Genomic DNA, 20,407 nt, shown 5'->3' with positions numbered 1-20,407 from the left:
CTACATGTGTGTTTCCCTCCTGAACGCATCAAGGTGTGCGTTGTGCTTCTGCGCGTGCACACGTGCGTGTATGTGTGAGTGTGCGCGCACGTCACGTCTGCGCTCCCGGTGATGAAAGCCTGATCCTCTCTCTCTCTCTCTCTCTCTCTTCTCCTCCGGTTCAGTTTGAGTATCGACCTCCTTCACGCAGCATCTCTGCTCTCCATCCTCCTCCTCCTCCTCCTCCTCCTCCTCCGCCTCCTCCGCCTCAGCCTCAGCCTCAGCACCGCTTCCTCTGCAGGTGGATGGAGGCTGGAAGCCCCGGAGACACGAGCCATGCACGGGAGCAGCTGCCGGTAGGTCTCGGTGCGGCGGCTGGGAGCTGGTTTCTGTCTCCAGCGGGTTTCCTCCCGTGTGTGTGTGTGTGTGTGTGTGTGTGTGTGTGTGTGTGTGTGTGAGGGGATGCAGCTGCCTGGTCTTTGTCTTTCTCACTGTGCGGGTGTGTTTTTGAGGCAAGTGTGCAGCAATTGTTGCATGACGCGCTGTTGGATTGTTGTAACTGATTGATTGGCAGGGATGTGTTGTGTTGTCGCCTGTTGTCGCGGGTCTCCAGTGAGTTTATCCGACTTTGTGTCGCTCTCCCCTCCCGTGTTGTGTGTCTGCCAGTGTTTTATAATCAGGGCGTGGAGCGGGTTTGGTTATTTTACGCACCATTCCTCTAAATGTCTCGTCAGGTTTCTGCTCTCAGATGCCGATGGTTCCCCAAAAAATCAGGGATGTAACGCTCTCCTCCTCTCTTTCTCTCTCTCCCTCCTCCTCTTCCTCCTCCTCCTCCTCCTCCTCCTCCACCTTTTCTCTGTTTTCCAGTCAGATTGCTGAGCACCTCCCTTCGCGCCGGGGACCACATCCTTAAATGACCCGCGGCTGAGGAAAGGGGGGGTGTCTCCGGATCCAGCGCCCGGATCATGGCATGCTGCCCACAGCGGGCATCCAGCACTGACCATGGGGCTCCGGTCCAGGACCGTCGCTAGCGGCTCGGAGGAGCACAAGAAGAGCTCCGGCGCTTCTCACGGGGACTTACTGGACCACGGCACCGGCGGAGCGGACAAGGATGGCGCCCTGCTGCTGGTGGCTTCGGGCCGGGATGACTTCAAGCGGGGCTCTCAGGGCATCGGCATCGGGCTGCTGGCCAAGACCCCCCTGAACTACACCCGGCCGGCCAAGAGGAATAACATCCGCAAGAGGAGGATCCAGAACCTGATCTACGACGCGCTGGAGAGGCCGAGAGGATGGGCGCTGCTCTACCACGCGTTCGTGTGAGTACATGAGACGTTTTTACACACAACTTGTTCATGAAAGCAGCAGCTGGAGGAGGCGGCGCAGTCTCCGGACGAGTGGACTCACTTTGTGGCAGCAATGTTCAGTCCATTAATGAAGGCTGGTGGGATCAGAGAGGCTGTAACCTAATATCACTGAGGAGTTTCCTCCTGGCCTCTGCTCCTCACTGGTTCCTCCAGGTTTGGTTTAAAAGCTTCAGCTGTGTGTGTGTGTGTGTGTTTCCTGGACATGGGCAGACAAGCTGCCATGAGAGTCACTGTGAACCACTTAAACCCACCAAACTTACATAAGTGCAGCTCCAGCAGATGGCTGATGAAACAGTGGGAGACTCTGTGCTGAAGTACCAGAGCTCAGAGGGGACGTTTGTCCTGAATCTTCTCCAGAGCCTTTGTTTGGTACATCAGAGTGGACTGAACTCACTCAGCTGGTGTCACACAGCCGGCAGTGTGTGCAGGGAATGAGTTTGTGATGTGTAAGTTTAAAAAAATGACTGAAAAGACAGTTTACAGAGCTGAAACGTGCTGAGCCGTTCTGACACTCAGTGCATGAAAAAGCATAAAAATGTTGCTTTCTATTATCGGTTATTTTATCGGTATCGGCCACGAGAGTCAGGTTATTATCGGTTATCGTATCGGCTGAAATAAATTCATATCGTGCATCTTTAAAAATATATATCTATAATTTCCTAGAGCCCAAAGTGACGTGTTATTCAGTTGACTGTGATATTAAAGAGACTATTTTTTTTACTCTATCCTTTAATTAACCACTTCACAATGGTTAGTTAACTTTCGCTCGTTGTTGTAAAAGACTTTATTTCAAAAACAGAGAAAACTTCCTCGTCTGTGGTGTTTGTGACTCTAAAATCAGGTTTGCGCTGCAAAAACTCAAAATCTTAACAAGTGTATTCACCAAAAATACACTAAATATCAGACAAATCATATCACGTTATGTAACAGAGCTGCAGCGATCAGTCGATCAGTCGATCAGTCGATTACATGATTGAAAGAACAAACTCCAACTCGATTAATCGTTTCAGTCATTTGTCAAGATAAAATGTTTAAACATTTTCTGGTTCTGCTTCTTAAATGTGACGATTCGCTGCTTTTTTCTTTTGTCAGTTGTGACAGTAAATGAAGAGTCTGTGTTTTGGGCTGTTGGTTAAAGTGACTGTGAGGAACTTTAAGTGTTCATGAAACAGCCTCTGATTCCTCTGATGACTATAAACGACCTGTGACAGCGAACACACTGCTGTTTTTACATATTTATCATTAACGCCTGTGCTCGCACATACATCAGTCAGCAGGAGGCGCCAGAATCAACAATAACTGAAACTTCCTCGTCGTCTCTTTTACAAAAGTAGACATTTGAAGACGTCACTTCGTCCTCTGGAAGATTGTGATGATTCATTTTTTACAGTTTTCTTTTTTGTTTAAGGATTTTTGTCGACTGAATGATTAGTTGTGAAATTAATCTGCAGATCATAAGTGAATCATTAGTTACAAAAACAGCTCAGTAAAAAAATCTACTCTTAACTTCTGTGAAAGCAACACGGTTGTGAGATGATATTGATTATCTCCAATCTGTCTCAAAATTTGTTGACAAAAGTCACCACGAGGGTAAAAATCAGCTGAATTCAGCTCTGAGACACGAGACGATGAGACGAAGCTCCGTGTTCATCTGAAGTCCATGTTATAATCCGCTGGTCAGTGATGAATCCAGCTGGATCCAGTCGGGCTGCGATTTAATAACGCAGCAGATAATTAATAGTTTCACCCTCTATGTGATTATTGCTGCCGCTGCAGAGGTCTGAGAGGTGATTGGACGGCCGGTGTGTCTCCCCGACGATGCTGATGTTTGTGTCATGAGGCAGTATTTAATCTTCTTCCTCCTTCGGAGCCGTTTGGATCCATTTCAGCTCTCCAGTCCGAAAGCTGCAGCGATTTGGGCGGCTGCTTTGTCCGTTGCCAAAATGACAGTGGATAGTGTGTTTGTTTGTTGTGCTGAGCCGGCGCGTCTCAGAATTCACTGTTGGTCCAAACGGCGGTTTTGTAGCTGCCAGAGTTGCAAACGCTGAACAAACATCTGTCTGCTGTGTCCTCTTCTGTTTCGCCTCTTAATCAGCTCCTTTCGTTTTATCTTCAATGGTAAAAAGTTTCCGCTCAGTGAATATCTTTAATCACAGAATATTTAAGGGATGTTTATCAAAAATGTTTGTTTGTGTCCTGTTTATTTAAGATTTATCACAAATATCACTACCCCAAACATCTGATTCTGCCCAGATTCTAGTGAAAACCTTGTTTCAGGAATAAATCATGCAGTTCTGACACTAAAGGAGAGGTTTACAATCAGCTCAATTATTAGTAGAAACCTCCTCCAGTCTGTTCGCAGCCTGTGAGGAAGTCCTGCCTGACAGTCTCGACTCAGGACAAAGAAACTCCTCGGAGACGTTCCCGTCTTCTCACCTGCTGACCGACACAACCGTATATTTTCCTCGTCTCGGCTCATCGGCTGAAAGATGAGCGAGGAAACACGCACTGACTCATCCCTCGGTTCGTCTCGTGCTCCACTGGCAGCACGCGTGTTTCTCCGCAACGCGACATATGTATCTTCCAATATGGCCGCTCCATATGTGCTGCTGGCGTCAGAGCGGCGCGGAGCATCAGGTGACACGTGAAACACACAGCTTCGCTTCACTGTTACAGGAAGTGTGAATAGCTCGTCTCTGACTTATGATGTCATCAAGTAACGTGATGTCAGCTGCAGGGAAACACGAGGTCGAGGTAAACCGACTGCTGAGTGTGTATCTCACAAACACACATTCCTGACGTCACTAATTTACTGGATTATGAATCAAAGCAAAACATTTTCTCAATGAACTCCGGCCGCAGATAGTTTTGTTTTCTTCCATCTTTTTCCACATCAAATAAACAAACAGAAAAATGAAACCGTCTCTCTGGAGGTTCACAGGAATCCTTTAAAATTATAATCATTAACATTATTTACGTAAATAATAATTAGTAAAGTACAGATGTCATCAGCTGCAGCTTTAAACCCGTGTTCAGCTCTACTGGAGCTCTTCGGCTGTTAAGTGTCTTGCTCAACAGCACTTCAGCGGTGTGTGTTGACAGCAGGGGAAGCGTTACTCACACACTTCACCCACAGATTATGATGCACAGGCAAACGCTTCAACGTGACACATGTATAGGAAGGAGAGGTAAGTGGGACGGGGATTAAAGCGCAGAAACAGATGGGTGGACTGCGATAAAGACAAGAAGAAACAACACAGATGTGTGAAGAGGTGGAGTGAAAACAAGTTTAAAATTTAACACGTAAAAACTCTGAGAATTCATCCGACAGCTGCCTGCTTATCTGAACCAAAGTCAGATCTTCTAAAACATTTCCACTGTCTCAGAATAACTCAACGAGACATCTGTCGCACAGAAATAAAGATGTGTTTCAAGCTCGTGAAGTTAAAATGTGGGGCTTGTTTCAGAGGATTTCCCACGTAACTCCTCAGATTCCTCCACAGGTCTTTACTCTCAGGGAAAACTGACCCGGCAGGTCAAAATGTCGATTTAACAATTCCTCCGACCGACTGGAAGTTTGACTGATAACCCAAATAATTGAATTTCGGCTGGCGGGCCTTTTTTCTCTGCAGGGTTTTTTTTTAATATCAGCTGGAGGACGGGATCACTTTAATTCCCTCGTGTGGTTCAGGAAACACCGCCGGCCCCTGAGGAGGTTTCAGGGTGTCCCCGGCAGAGAGAGGAAGAGTTTATTTTAATACGTTCACAAAGAGGATTGAGAGCGAGCTGCACAGTCTAACAGTGTTTTACAACAGCTGTCTGGAGCTTTTACAACAGTGGAAGCTGATTGTGGATTCACTGGATCACATCAGAGACAGAGCTGCAGAGATGTCCTCTGAAGTTAGCATGCTAACCAGCTAGCTCCTCACAGCACTCTGTATCTCAGAGGTCTGATAGCCCCGTAGTTTCAGCTGGGAACGTTCACTACTGAGTCTAATAAGTCAACAATGTAAACTCACAAAATGTCAAGAAAGGAAATATTTTGACACCTATTTTCCTTCTAAACAGAAAAATACACGAAACTGGACGAGACGAGCTGTGTGTAACTTCTGCCTCACAACAGTTTTGAACCACATTCACCATTTTCACCTCTGCAGCCACAGATAACCCAGCGAGCCCGGCCTATCAGACAAGAATTGATGAGGTGTTGTCAACTTTTTACCGTCCAGCTCAGAGAGAGGTGTGTGTGGAGAGCAGAGATATGCTGGTGATGTCTACCTCGTTCTCCGTGTGCAGTAATACAGAAAAGTTGAGGATTGCGTACGTCGAGATGCATCGAGAATTGTTTTGCATTTGAATCCTTGACAGCTGAATCATAATCGAGTTGTGCGGCCAGAGAAAGATTCACGCCTTCACAGGGTAACGTGAAAATATTCCAGCTCTTCACGCTGCTGATGTCCGACAGTCTCTGTCTCCTCTCCTGTCCCCGCCCGCCGTGTCTTCTCGTCCCTGGAGTCATAGTCCTGGTCAGAGCCACTGTAAATCACCTCTGTACTGTAGCTAACAGCAGCTAGCACAGCAGCAGCCGGCCGTGTGCTCTGGAGCTACCTGTGATTTCGGGCCGTATCTTACATACGTGACTGTCTTGACACCTAGTGTGACCTCACGACACACTGCTGGGTAAGGTTATGTGATGAATGAGGTTTTCTTACTTCCTGAGCAGAACCTGTAAGTTAAAGTTTCACTGTGGCTCTGTGAACGCCCAGCATTTGAGTTTAAAGCCCCTCCAGAGGACCAGTGGCCAGGATGAAATGTGGGCAGTGAACGTTTTTACAAACCGCTCATAAGTTCAGTTATTTCTGTAATCAGAGGCTCGATACGCTGCCGAGCCAGAGACCACTGTTCGAGACTGCGTTTCAACATTTGTAAGCGTGTCACCTCTGGATACGTTTGACGAGATGGTTACAAAATCAGGTATTTTAAGCCAAAACTTGATGCTTCCCTAAAAATCACCAGAACTTTTTTGTGCCTTAACCTCACCAGAACGTAAAGAAATGTAAAGTTTCAACACGTCTGTGGTCTTTGCAGAAACATTTTCCCAGCATGCATTCTGGCGACTGGTTTTGGGAGGTGACACTGTGAGGGAATTTCAGTATCAGATTCAAGCTACTCTTACAGGACTGAGGTACTGTAGTACCAAAATTTAGTTACCATAACAACCCTGTAGAGAGAGAGTGAAATCAGATCTGCAGTGGAGGCTGAGAGTCAGGTAGAGCGAGCATGTGTGAAAGCAGGGAGAGAGAGAGAGCAGATCAACAGAGACAGATAGGGAAACACGAGATGTTCGACATCAGCAGTTTCGGTGGCAGATCAGCGGTGAACCTTGGCCTCGTCCTGGCATCCAGACAGGCCTGACAGGACGGCAGCTTCCCAGAATGCACGGCTGTATAATTCCCATCTCTCTCTCTCTCTTGGTAGTCATGTCTCTCGCCCCTCCTCGCCCTCACTTCTCTTCTCCAGAATGTTGATGTTGTTGTTTTCACCAGAAAACGACTGCGGGTGCACATCCCCGGCTGTCGGATGGAAACCTTGTATTGTCAGCGTTGGTGATTTTCATGCTTTCAGATCAGTGTGAAGGATTACACGCTCCTCTGCAGGTCGAGGCTGCTCTCCAGCCCCCTCAGGCTCTCTGGATTAATGTCAGACATGCATTGTCATCCTGCTGAAAACAAGGACGCTGATTTTGACTGACAAGGGTTAATCGTTTCAGTCCAGGACGGTGATCATGGAGGCATTTATCACTCTGATCTGAGAGCAGAAGTTGTGTACAGTTTCTCTTTTTGTTGTTCATGTTTGACGTCTGGTGTCTCACGACTGAGTTGCTGTTTCCCTCCTGGATATTTCTCCCACTTAAATGTAGTTTATCACAGTTTTTATCTGTAGTTGCGTCCTCGACATTTCAATAAGCATCATTTTACTGTTTTTTTTTTTAAATACACCGAACATGCCACTTTAGTGACAGATACATCAGTCTAATATGCAGAAATGTCCATCTAAGGTCACACTGAAGCCTTATGTGTAGTTTCAATAAGGCGCAACAACATGTAACACAACAATATATAAATGTGTTGTGGTCAAACAGGAAAAATATGTTTCATTCAACCGAAAAGCTATTTGAGACGAACATGAGAAGAAAATAACCAAACTTCAGGCACTGACGTGTGGAGCAGGAAGAGAAATACTTGAATTAAGTAAGCCTTTATTAAAACATGTCTGCTTACAGAACAATGAAACCTTGAAGACGTTTCACCTCTGATCGAAGAGGCTTCTTCAGTTCTAACTAACTGGAGGGGAGTCGCGGGTTTTTAAACCCTGCGTGGGAGCGTCCCTGCAGATTATTATGAAACTGCTGTTTGAGAGGAGCTTCAGGTTCTGCTGTGGACTGTGGAGAGATTTCAGCACCACGGACAGAGACCGCATGAACATGACTGAGCAGAACCTTCATTTGAGGTCCGCTTCGGAAAAGAGAAACAAATGGGACCTTTAGAGAATATTAAAAATGATTCAATATGAAATTACTGCTCCTGCTGTCAGATTGAAGATGAGTTATTGATGTAAAAATCGACAAAACTTTATTCGATGATTTTTGAACTAACAAACATAAAGATTTGTTTTCTTTTATCATCATTAACTGAATTCTCAACATCTGAAGACGTTTCTTTACGCTCACAGAACAATTTTACACATTTTATAAGTGAAACAATAAATGGAATCATCAGAAAAAGTAAATATTTATCGATAAAGAAAATCAAACTACTATTTTCCAGTTTGAGATGCACAGGGAGTGCTTGTAAGTGAACCTTAAGTTTAATGCTTATTAATGTAATGTGAGTAATAATATGCTCTTTATAATGTATATATGCAGCGTACCTTACATCATGTGCTGCCCTCACATCAGCAGCTCAGCTCCGTCTCCTCCTCGAAGTGAAAATCTGTCTGATTGGAGTCGAACTGAAACGAAAAGGACGGTCAGACAATCTTCTGTGATTTTGCTGAGTCTACAAAAAGCTATTTTTGCCCTGTAGGAAGCTGCTGTGTGCATAATTACCTGAAACCTCGACAAACGACTGGATCTGAATCCAGGCTGAGTGAGATTAATGTCACATCTGTCTCCCGTCTCTGAGCAACACATTACACATGCAGCAGATATCCACAGCAGAGTGGTCGTGTTGTTACCTTCCTATCAGTGATAACGGCCGAGTCGGCTCTATAGGCTGAGAAATGTGATGTGTCCTTGTTCTGTCCTCACTTTGAATGGTTTTGTCACAGCGGGAGGAAACTGGCTGGAAACAGACTTAATAAATCAACAACAGGCCTGAGACTCTGTTGTTGAGTGAAGAAATGTGCTGCAGCTCGCAAATCAGCCTCAATAAAACCTCTGTCAGGACCTCAGGATCCAGTTGTGTCTCCTCAACTGCTGCACACAGATGTTGGCATTTCCCCGTCTGACTTTTCATGATACCAAAGTTGGTTTATATCAGACAGAGGAGAGGGTAGATATTGATCCGTAGTAACAGCTGCTTTGTCCTGAATAAGACAGAAGAGCAGCTGGTGTATCTGTTTACTGTGCAGACGAACAAACTCAGTTCTGATGGACGGTCGCGGTCAGCGCCAACCTCTGTCACAGATGTATTTCTTTTCTGTGGCTGCTTCATGAGACACATAGTGTTTCACTGAACCGCTTCTCATGGCTAAAAACCAAATACATTACTGATAGTTTCACATTTTTGGATTTTCAAAAGTTTCTTCTTCGTCTTCTTCTTCTTCTTCTTTGTTTCCTGTCAGTCTCTTGCCAATACCAATAAAAAATATTACAGAATCTAAATACACTGAATGGCTGTTGCTGAAAGTATGCCGATCATAAACATCATCAAAAACCTGGATAGATTTCACTTAAATCTCGATAATTATAACTTTAATAAAAAGCAGAGAGTGGTAGCTCAGTGTTAATTTGGTGTATGTGACACTTCACATGAATCTGTCACATAGTACGAGTGTTTGAATGGCAGCAGACTTTATCGTCCTGACACTGAACTCTTTCAAACTTTCGTTGGGGTTAAACTGAGCCGATCAAACAGCAGCAGATGAAACAGACGCAGTGGTGTTGGAGACTGGGAGCGATGTGCAGCTCATTAGGGGCTATGAGTGCTCATTAGCAATTAGCGACTCTAAATAGCATCCGGCAGCAGAGTCATTTGGTCGCGGTGCACGACAGCGGGGGAAAACCGCTGAGTGCGAGGAGTTAATTGAGCTTTACAAGTTAAAGCAGTTTGCCGTCTTAAAGCTCACGTCTCCTCTGCTGACTGCAGGTTTGGTGATTATCTTTTAATATTTGCGTTGAAAGATTAGATGAGGGGGATATCAGAGAAGTTTGGAGCCCTGAGATTAGTAAAAGTGTCTCTGGGTGAAGCACAGCTGACAGTTTCATGCCTCAGCTTGTTGTTCAGAGGCTGACGGTTTGATCCTCGGAGCAAAAACTGCAGAAAGAGCTGTGTAAGTCGTTCTGTCCGTCCCGAAAACACACATTTTTGTAGACTCACCATTTTCATGCAGCGACAGCAGAACTCTTGTACGCTGTATTTTAAGGGTGGAGTTTGATTTAAGGAGGCCGTCCTCTCTTCTGTTCACGGCTTGTTTCCTTCACGGCTGAAGGGTCTCAGTGAATAAAATGTGGTGCGTTTAAACTCACCTCCATTCCTTCGTTCAGTCGCAGCTGCGTCAGTGTAAATGTTTCTGTCACTGAACACAAGCAGCGACTCTTCACATGTATTGGATTTATTTAAATAAAGCCGGTGCTGAGTGCTGACGGGCCCGTGCAGAACATTTAACATTTGATGCAGATGAAACTCTGTATAGTATAAAAGTCCATGACCAGACTCCTCATACTCACCTGAGTTATTTAATTCTTCACATTTGTGTTGCAACAATTAGTCGATTAACTGATTAGTCGTCAGACAGTTATTTTGGTAATCAATTAACAAGTTGTTAAGAAAAATGTCCAAATTCTCTGATTCCAAAAACGTGAGTATCATCTTGTTTCTTTCCTCCTCAGTAAACTGAATATCTTTGTCAACATTTTTCACCATTTTCTGACATTTTAGATACCAAACAGCTAATCGATCAATCGAGACAATGATCAACAGACAGAGCTCGACAGTAAGGCCTTAAAGTAACAGCGTGCATGTAAACGTAGACGCTGACTGTTTGAAATCACTCCCTCGTTCACTCATTGAGCCCGTTTACATGCACATGAATAGACCGATTGTTATCTGATTTTCAGATAACGATCGGTGTATTCTGATCTGATCTGCAGGAAGAAGCAGGCGGTTTGTGAGGAAAAGTTCTCCTGAACAATCACAGTCAAGATAACAAATCCATCTTCTCAGACTTTTAGCTTTTGTTACTCGATGCTGAGCACAAAACTCAGAATGTTTAGGAGTTTGACATTCAGGTCAGATGGAGCTATAAGTGTTCGGTATTAAAGAGCTGAGAAGGTGTAAACCTCATGATTCAGTGTGTGTGTTTAGATTTGGTGCAGAAATGGTTATTTGTAGATAAATCAGGGACTTCTGTTTCACAAAGCTCACACGACTTGACTGAATGAAAACAGTCTCATTTATAAGGTTCCCTCTGACTACAACAGTCTGTTTGTGTTGAGCCTTCGTGATTCAGCTCAGGGCTCGTAATGGACTCTGTGGTTGTGGTCATTTAGCGTAATGACATTAATCTTCTACAAATGTTGCACCAGTGGGAGTTAGTTTTGTGGACAGATGAAATTTATCATCGAGGCTCAATTAACTAGAAATGTCATCTCACACTGAGTCTTAAAAGTGGGAGAAGTTACAAAAAAGTGGAATTGGCTTTAGATGTTTTATTATACTGCGGTTTTGAAAATGAGTCAAAGAGATACTCAAGTAAAGTACAGATACCTGAAACATCTACTGGAGTACAGTAACTAAGTATTTCACCCTGGAAACAAACGATGAGGTGAGAGTAGAGTCAGAGCAGCAGCTTGTATTCGTTGCTGAAGGGTCGGTGGATGAAGCCGGCAGCCTTGTTGAAACCATCGAAGACGACGGAGCCCAACGTCCTCCAGCTCATCTCGACGTAACTTGTATGTTTCAAGCTGGTCCTGGATCAGTGCTGCAGGTCTGAATCACTGATATACATGAGAAACAGCTGTTTGTCCTGCACCAGAAGCAGTTTGGCTGTGAGAGAGGCGAGCCTGCAGTCGCTCTGACAGTCTCTGAAGTTACATGTTCATTTGGAAGTCACTCCCACTGAGCTGGCTCTGAGCCGAGGTGATGGAGCTGCTGCTGCTGCTGTCTGCTGCCAGATCCTCCATGTGACTGTTAAAAACTGAACAGGACTTTCATGTGAATCTGCAGCCTGATTCTAGAAACATGATGGACATCTGTCGTCTTCAAACACTTTCCTCTTCTTCTTCTTCTTGCCTCTTCATGCCGCCTGTACGGATGAGAGGAAACGTACTTTATTGCTGGAACGATGGAGGTGATTAGTGAGGTTTTTATGTGTCTTATCTGATTGTTGAAACGTTCCTCTGCTCTGGACCACCATCATCTCTCTACACCATCATCTCTCTACACCATCATCCCTCTACACCATCATCCCTCTACACCATCACCTCTCTACACTATCATCTCTCTACACCATCATCCCTCTACACCATCATCCCTCTACACCATCATCTCTCTACACCATCACCTCTCTACACCATCATCCCTCTACACCATCACCTCTCTACACCATCATCTCTGTACACCAGCATCCCTCTACACCATCACCTCTCTACACTATCATCTCTCTACACCATCATCTCTCTACACCATCATCCCTCTACACCATCATCTCTGTACACCAGCATCCCTCTACACCATCACCTCTCTACACTATCATCTCTCTACACCATCATCTCTCTACACCATCATCTCTCTACACCATCACCTCTCTACACCATCACCTCTCTACACCATCATCTCTCTACACCATCACCTCTCTACACTATCATCTCTCTACACCATCATCTCTCTACACTACCACCTCTCTACACCATCATCCCTCTACACCATCATCCCTCCACACCAGAGATCCTGAGACAGCAGCCATTTGATTGACAGCTCATTTGAGCAGATATGAGCTTCTAAGCCCGCCCTAGAGCCTACAACAGCCAATGTGATCATGTGGACATGTGACCCACTCTTTCTCCTCCCTCCTGAGCCTCGTACAGGCCAGCCTCCGGGTGACTGATGCATCATGTAGCCAATGAGATTTCAAATCCAGTGATATATAATTAAATCATTATGTACGTTTATGTAGTTGCATGCATTTTTCTCTTTGAATAGGCTGTTTTTCCACCTAAGCTCTTGTTTTTGACTGTTTTACGTGCACAAAGTTTGTGTTAATTAGGAAATAAATAACTTTAATGAGATTTTGCTCCTGTTACTCTCAGGCAGGGGTGTTTTGAGGTCACAAAATGACTTTTTTTGCCAGGCACCTGAATATTTCCCTAGACAAACATGTGTTAAGAGTTCATTTGCACTGATATTGTTATTACATTTGAACTTGGACCATGTAAAACACCATACAGTGTGGACCTATTGTGTTTTCCAGCTAATGTTGGCATTTCCAGGTCATCTGCGAGAAAAATAAATAAATAAATAATTCATTGTTCACAGAGAGGAGGGGAAAAAATCAGCTTATAACCTATCAAACGATCCTACAACTGTGCCTGTACTCCAGATGGGTCTACAACAGGCTAGAATGGGAGTCAAGGATAATTTTACATAACTTTCCAGGACTAAGATGAGGTTAAGCTCGACTGTAAGGGCCTTACAACTGTAACTTCCCTTTATTATGAGCACCTCACAGCTGTGAGTTTAGATTTCTTCATCAACCTCAGTTTCCGAGGTCAAAAATGAATTTCAACTTCAAAGCCAACGTTGATGAGAAGTCCTAAAAGCACTGCGAGTAATGAAAGTTTGAACGTGTGCAGTTTCACGACAAACTCAATCTGTTGACGAGGATCGTGTGAAACGGTCCAAAGCTCAGGAAAAAGAGAGCAAAAGCGTCCTGAGTTAAGCTTTGAAGTCTTCAGTGTTTTATTGAGATGAAGCTGAAGGAAGAGCAGAGCAGCAGCTCAGACACACCTCGCTCTTCAGACCAGAGGACGGATCAGATTTCAGGCTGAAGCCGATTGAAGCCGTCGTGTCACCGATGATCGTGTGTTTTGTGTTTGCGTCACGCTGACGATCGCTCATTTCATCGATGAATCAGCGCACGACCCCCTCCGATCCACATTAGTCCAGATCATTTGGCTTTTATCCGTGACGATGCCATGGGGATGCACTGTGTTGTCTTCCTCCGGAGCGCAATTACCCCAAACACCAGAACAAATCCAATTGTCCTGCTGTTATCAGTATTTGTACACTTCCCCCTCTGACGCTTTTCTACCCTCTCCATCTTCTCCTCCTCCTCGCCGCTTTGTCGTTTCTTTCCCTTCTTCCTCCCCCGGACTCAGACGACTGTAATGTTCGTGGCGCCCAGAGGCTCCCACCTCCAACATCCCCGGAGGCCGTTTGCCTCTGGTCTCAGCCTGCTTAAGAACGATGCCGTCAGGATTCATTTACGTTCAGGTTGTGCAGCAGAGTGTTGTAATCTTCAGGTGTGAGTCAGTGAGCTGGAACGAAGAGTTTCAGACTCATCCTCACTGTAAATTTACGGTTTTAAAGCCGTGTGAAGCTGCAGTTCGTCTCATTTAGAAGATAGAGGTTCGAGGAGGGATTAACAGCTGCGTTTTGGAGACGACAGATGTGCTGCAAATACAAAACTCCTCACTCACGTGTCTTTTTTCTGAAGGGAGACAGTTTGTGGTTTTTAAAGCAATTACCTGAATGTTTTGAGCTGTTGATGGTGCGACACAGTTAATCTAAAAGCACACATCACATCACAGATAGAAAATGAATGCATTGTTTTTTGTTGTAGAAATGTTGCTGTTGCACATGTTGGTGTGACCGAGTCGTGATCCTCATTTGAACCAGAAGAATCTGTTTTTTTTCCTCTAATAGGATTCAAAATGACTTCCTGTGTCCTCACAAAGTGCATGTTTACACCGTTAGTTCCACAACTGACAGTAATTACCACAATTAAATAAGAAAAGTTTGTTTTAAGGCCTCATTCGAAGCCATAACTGACCAGATAAGTCAACATATTTCATGTTTATAACCTGCTGGAGTGATCTAGGGAGCAGTACAGCTGCAGTTTAGCAGGTGGTTAATGATGATTCCTCCGCTCGTTTGTCTCAGAGGTGATGAGGTTTACGACTCGAACGACGGATGCTGGGAAACAGCAATAAGTGATATCACGGAGTCTCATCGACGAGGAAACATTACTCATAGTTTTATCGTTACAAATCCTCACTGGGTCCGACTTCTGCAGAGAGTTTTAAGGCGTTTGGTAATTACCAACCAGCCGGAGGATGGATGGTGTTCAGATGTGGGCTCTGACCCTCCGCGTTGGACTGATTCCAGTGCAAACTGAACGCAGCTCGACAAATCATTTTAATGTTGTCGGAGTGGAGAAGGGATTGTGTTTGGGAGCGGGCGGGAGGCCGAGCCGACAGATGTAGAACGAGCAACATTAAAGGTCGAATTAGGACATTTTTTAAGATTTCACAGACGGCTGGAGCCTTTGAGAATGAAATGCTTCCTGCCTTCAGGTTCTGACCAGTTTGTAGCTTTTTCTAGTGAGTCATCTGTTTCCCATGTGATGCTTCTCACCTACAGAAGACAGTTGTGGCAGAGATAACCAGCTGACTGTGTTGGTGACAAACAGAAGCTTTTATATGTCATTAGTTAGTTAGTTGTTTTTTTTGTGTGTAACTGCAGCAGCGGTTTGAGAAGTTTCTGCGGACATCTTGTCACATTTTTTGGACTGAAAACTGGATCCAATCTTTTGTAACTCTGTCTCTCATGAAAGAGCGAGACACAAACTTTTAAACCTCCCGGGTGTTTGATACAGAAAGTAATAATAGTAATAACTTTATTATATAATCCACTTTACAAAAACAAGTCATAAAGTCCTTTACAAAGACATAAAAACAAGAGAAATAAAAGTAAATGATAAAATCAATGAAAACGCATTTAACACGAATAAAAACAGAAGAGCAACTCTGAGAAAATGTGTTTTACTGTGAAGCTCCAGGAACGCATGGAGGGAGGAGATGATGACTCAATAATCATTTTTGGGTGAACTCATCATATTTTAAACGTACAGACAGCTGATGCAGAGATGCTCAAATAGGTGTTTTGTTCTGCGACATCCTGTGATATCATTGGATCAAAGATAAAAGATCTCATCTTTGAGATATAACAAAGTTGCAGAAATCTCGATTAATCAGCTGATTTTTCTTATTTTAGTGAGTTTCCTTCATCAGGTTCTGAATCTTTTATATGACACACACTCAGCTCTGCACAAATATTTAACAGTGATGCACCCAGACTGTTGACATCAGCTCGGTGTTTACTGGGAAGTTGATGAACAGCGTTTGCATCTCATGCCTTTACTGCTCAGAGAAACAGCAGAGCGATGACAAGAGAAGATGAAACGAGAGATGTGGAACGACTCGTAATAACGGTTCTCTGGCAGGACTTGAACTTGGGATGTTTTACATTAACATTTAACATCAGATTAACTTTCCTTACCCATCAACTTCCACTGAAGCGTCTGTAAACGAGCGTCGCGTTGTGTGCTGATGTCTCGGTGGTCAGATCTAAAACAGCCTTCAGTGTGGACAGCAGATGTTTCAGCAGCAGTAACGTGCCTGTGAGCTCCACATCTGTGAACATGTGGCCAGACGTTCAGACGGCTGAGCGCACCTGAAGCTCTCACACTGTTGGATGATCACAGACCGGCAGCTCGTCTGTTGGTCTCGCAGCTCATCGGGTTTGTTGTTTGCTGTCCTGTAACCTCAGGACCTGAGACCAGACTCAGATCTGTCCACGGTCGTGTTATGAAGCAGCAACAACATGCACCGTGTTAAAGGACATTTGATAGGATAATGCAGGAGCCAGCAGTACTTCCTTATTTGTTTCATGGATTTTGATTGGCTCTCAGTGTTTCTATCATTTATCAGCTCGCCCTGAAAGTGATGCCAACAATACTGTTCGCCACTGTTGTGGTCGTTATGGTTGCGGTGTGCCATTTATTTAAAATGATGTATTTTGAATTATTGCCAGAGGTATTGTTCTCGGCGTGGACGGCCCTTAAACCACCTCGCACACAGAGAAATTTTGGATTTTGGGCGTGTTGGGCAGATAATCCAGCTCACTTTCTCTAAAATAGTCCTCAAAAACACTGAGATCCGTATAATTAAAATCAGCCCAGTCACCAGGATATATTCTCAGCAGTTCATGTTCCTGCAACCACAGATACATCTGAGGTTGACAAGCTACAAGGCTGCTTGTTGAGTCTGTGGGGATATTTCCAGCCTTGTGATTGGTGACCAAAACCATCGGACCATCAGCATCTGTGATGGTGGCGACCAGAACAGGTATTTTAATATCTGTTATCGTTGGTGTTCTCAGTCTTGGTGTGGACGTCCCTGAAACCAACTTGCACACAGATAACTTTGAAGTTTCGGGCCTGTTTTTGGACGTCGGGTCAACGTACTAAATAATCCTGCGTACCAGGAAGCTGTCGGTTCTGCAGAAAGTTAATGACCTTGAAGATTAATTAAGCAGTATTTGAATTATTAGTGGCACCGACGGTTGTAGTTGTAGTGTGATTTCTTTCTTTTTCTTCTTATAATCTTATAATGTGATATCAGAAGCACACACACACACTCACCGACGAGTGGAGCGCCTCCATCACTGACTGGTTAATCTGATACGTGACTCTCGTGCACGCAGACAGAGATCGATGGGGTGCAGGTGGAGCAGTCGGACCCTGAGGAGGATGATCTTACCGGGAGGAGAAAACAGATCTGGCCTTTGTAAAGGGAAACCCCCCCTCTCCAATCCCACAATCCCTTTCTCCACCAAACCCTCAGCCACGTCTCTGATCCACTGTGTGTGTGTGTGTGTGTGTGTGTTGTCCATGCTCTAAGTCAGTCAGGGAGGAGTTGTTGGGGGCGAGGCGGGGGAGTTAACGCCCTGCAGGAGGGATCAGAGCTGAGGGGGGAGTCGGGGTGAGGGAATCATTACTGTCTGTAATTTCAGTCCCGTCTGAATCTGCCGTGTCAGTGATTTTCACAGACTGCACGAGTCCTCCGGCCTCCTCTACTTCCTGTAAGATGACGGCAAAAATAACCTGCTGCCATCCAAACTGACAGACTGTCTGTGAATGTAACGTGCCTGACTGACTGTGTTTTTATTGCACATGAAAGCAGCATTCATTACACAACTCTGACATGTTTTAGACCAAACAACTAAAAGATTATTCAAGAAACTAATCCACAGATTAATCAACGATGAAAATAGTCATTAGTTGCTCATATTTGAGAGGCTGGAAGAGGAGAGTGTTTGCTTGATAAATGATCTGAATCGTCACTTCGCTGATTGATCTGACGATTTTCTAGCCTTCTGAAAAGAATGTCTACAAACACTTCCTGTTTCCATAAATGATGTTTGAATCATGGTATAAGAGGATTTTTTCCCAATCAGATGAACTGTTAAACTAATTCAGTCACTGTTGCTCATTTTAAACAGTAGATTTGATAAACTGCACACCTGCAGCGGTGAAAACAAAGTTAAAGTGTACAAGCTGGAGACCATTTACAAATCCTCTCCACCCCCCCACCACTTCCAGTAACACAGAGGGATGACTCAGAGCCTCCATGGATTTGAACCAGAGAGTCATGGAGAGCAGCAGATCTGCAGCTCCGTGTGTGGTTGGTGGACAGATTTAGCCTGCAGAGTGGAGTCATCTAACAGAGCTGTGTGCAGCGCGTTAACACTGACAAATCATCATCATCATGTTTAGTCAGAAACATTAGTACAGTAAACAGATGAAGCCGCCCTGAAGCTGTTTTACACTCTCATATGATCCACTGCACATCGCTGTAACGGCACAGGACAGACAGGGGGCGCTGATCACAGACAACTCTTTGTTAGACTGTGTGGCTCTAATGTGTGTGGCTCAGATTAGACACTTTAATTAACGTATCTGTAGTCTGACTCAGACTACTTCAGGCAGCATTCTGCACACAGCATGCGATACGAAAGGAAATGATACGACACGATACGACACGATACGATACGATACGATACGATACGATACGATACGATATGAAACAAAACAAAACAAAACAAAACAAAATGATATGATACGATATGATACAGTTATGAAATGATACGATACAAAACGAAATGAAACACTTTATTTATTCCTCTGGGGGAAACGGAGCGTCACCACACATAGAGACATAAAGACAACAACAAGTAGGACAATAATAAAAAAGACACACGCATCTCAGGGCCGTACAAAATCAGGGGAGAGAACAGCACCATAATAATAAACAGTGAAATATACCTACTACAACAAAGTGAGAACAGAAAGAAACAAACGATTTAAGAGGCGCTGGATTATTCGGTGACAGCCCCAGCTGACGTCTTCCTCTCTGCTGTGGAGGAGGCAGTTTCAGAAACTTAACTTCAGTGATCCGACAACGTGAACAGAAGATCAGACGCACAACTCTCTTCATCAGTAACTGCAGTGACTGTGAGGAGAGTCAGAATCTGACTCGGCTCAGGTGACAGTGATTGATGCGTCGAGACGTTGTACCTTCTCATTACGGTAATTAACCAGAGCAGCGTGTTGCAACAAGCTTTGACAGGATTAAAACTGGAAGATACCCGCTCGATCTGTCTAACTACGACTGCTGAAGTGTCACACCGAGCGACAGTTGTTTATTTTGGATGTTTGGAAGAAAGCTTTTCCTTCCACTGTGCACCTGGTTATTGTTTGATCCTTAAAGGCAATGAAAGCAGCTCCATGCTTTCTGTGTATCTGTACTGTGTTTGTGTAATTGTTGCACTTCTGTCTTTTTCAAATACACAAATCACATCAGTGTTTGTACTGCAAGATGATTGTTGTGTGTTTAGCGGATTATCTGTCTATCTAAATATATTCAGCAGGACGTTATGAGATTGTTTTTTTCTAAAAAAAGATTACATACCCCATTACAGTATGTGCATAAAGAAGTCTTGACTGAAGCGGCTGTCACCTCCAGACAAACTGTACGAGTTCACACCGTTGATACAAATAATATAAATGTATAAAAGAGCTTTTAAATCTCAGCAGGATTTCCTGAATAAATAAGCGTTGAAATGAGCAGATAAATGTCTTGGACCATATTTAATAGATGAGCGTGTGAGAGGAGGAAGATGGAGGCGCTGCCACGAACCTTCTGCCGCTCCCTAATGGTGTGTTTATGGAGAAAGTGGGTCAGGACGGCCTCGGGGTGCCGCTGGCCTCAGGATACATGATGCAAACGCTCAAAGGCTGCGAGTCGCCTCCCTGCTGTGTGACTTTCATCAGGAATGATGTTTGTTCTGTATGAAGAGAGGAAAGAGCTAAAACACAAGAGCGGCCCACCAGGAAAATCAATGTGAGGGTAAATGACAGGCTGAAAGCTTTCAACGGCTCTGATGTGCAGGAAGTGTCACCAACACAGAGTTAGTGGTTGAGTCGTCGCGTGTTTTCATCAACATGTTTTTATTTTTTATTCACGTTTTGAATTTGTTGCTGAGTAAAACTTACATTGATATTGTGGAACATCCTGCTTCTTCTTCTTCTTCTTCTGCTTCTTCTTCTTCTTCTTCCTCTTCTTCTTCTTCTTCTTCTTCTCCTGCTGCTGCTTCTTCTTCTTCTCAGCCACTTCAGCTGGATTCTGTATTGTTCTCCACTCTTCACTGTCGGCCCTGGTGTCTCAGACTTCCTCTGTGACTGCTCAAACTCTGTAGAAAAGTGGGATGAAGTTCGGGATC

General features: G+C 44.4%; 1 protein-coding gene across 1 annotated transcript in view; it reads left to right on the top strand.

Moving 5' to 3' along the window:
• Positions 1–981: 981 nt before the first annotated feature.
• kcnq3 (potassium voltage-gated channel, KQT-like subfamily, member 3) overlaps positions 982–20,407 on the top strand; it is an 87,620-nt gene continuing 68,194 nt past the window's right edge. The window contains exon 1 of the mRNA XM_073491471.1: positions 982–1,295. Within this exon, the coding sequence (XP_073347572.1) occupies positions 982–1,295 (314 nt within the window). The remainder of the gene's footprint in view (positions 1,296–20,407) is intronic.

The sequence above is a fragment of the Pagrus major genome, chromosome 21 (genome assembly GCF_040436345.1).
Source record: "Pagrus major chromosome 21, Pma_NU_1.0".
Taxonomy (NCBI): domain Eukaryota; kingdom Metazoa; phylum Chordata; class Actinopteri; order Spariformes; family Sparidae; genus Pagrus; species Pagrus major.
This window is presented reverse-complemented; position numbering and strand designations above follow the sequence as displayed.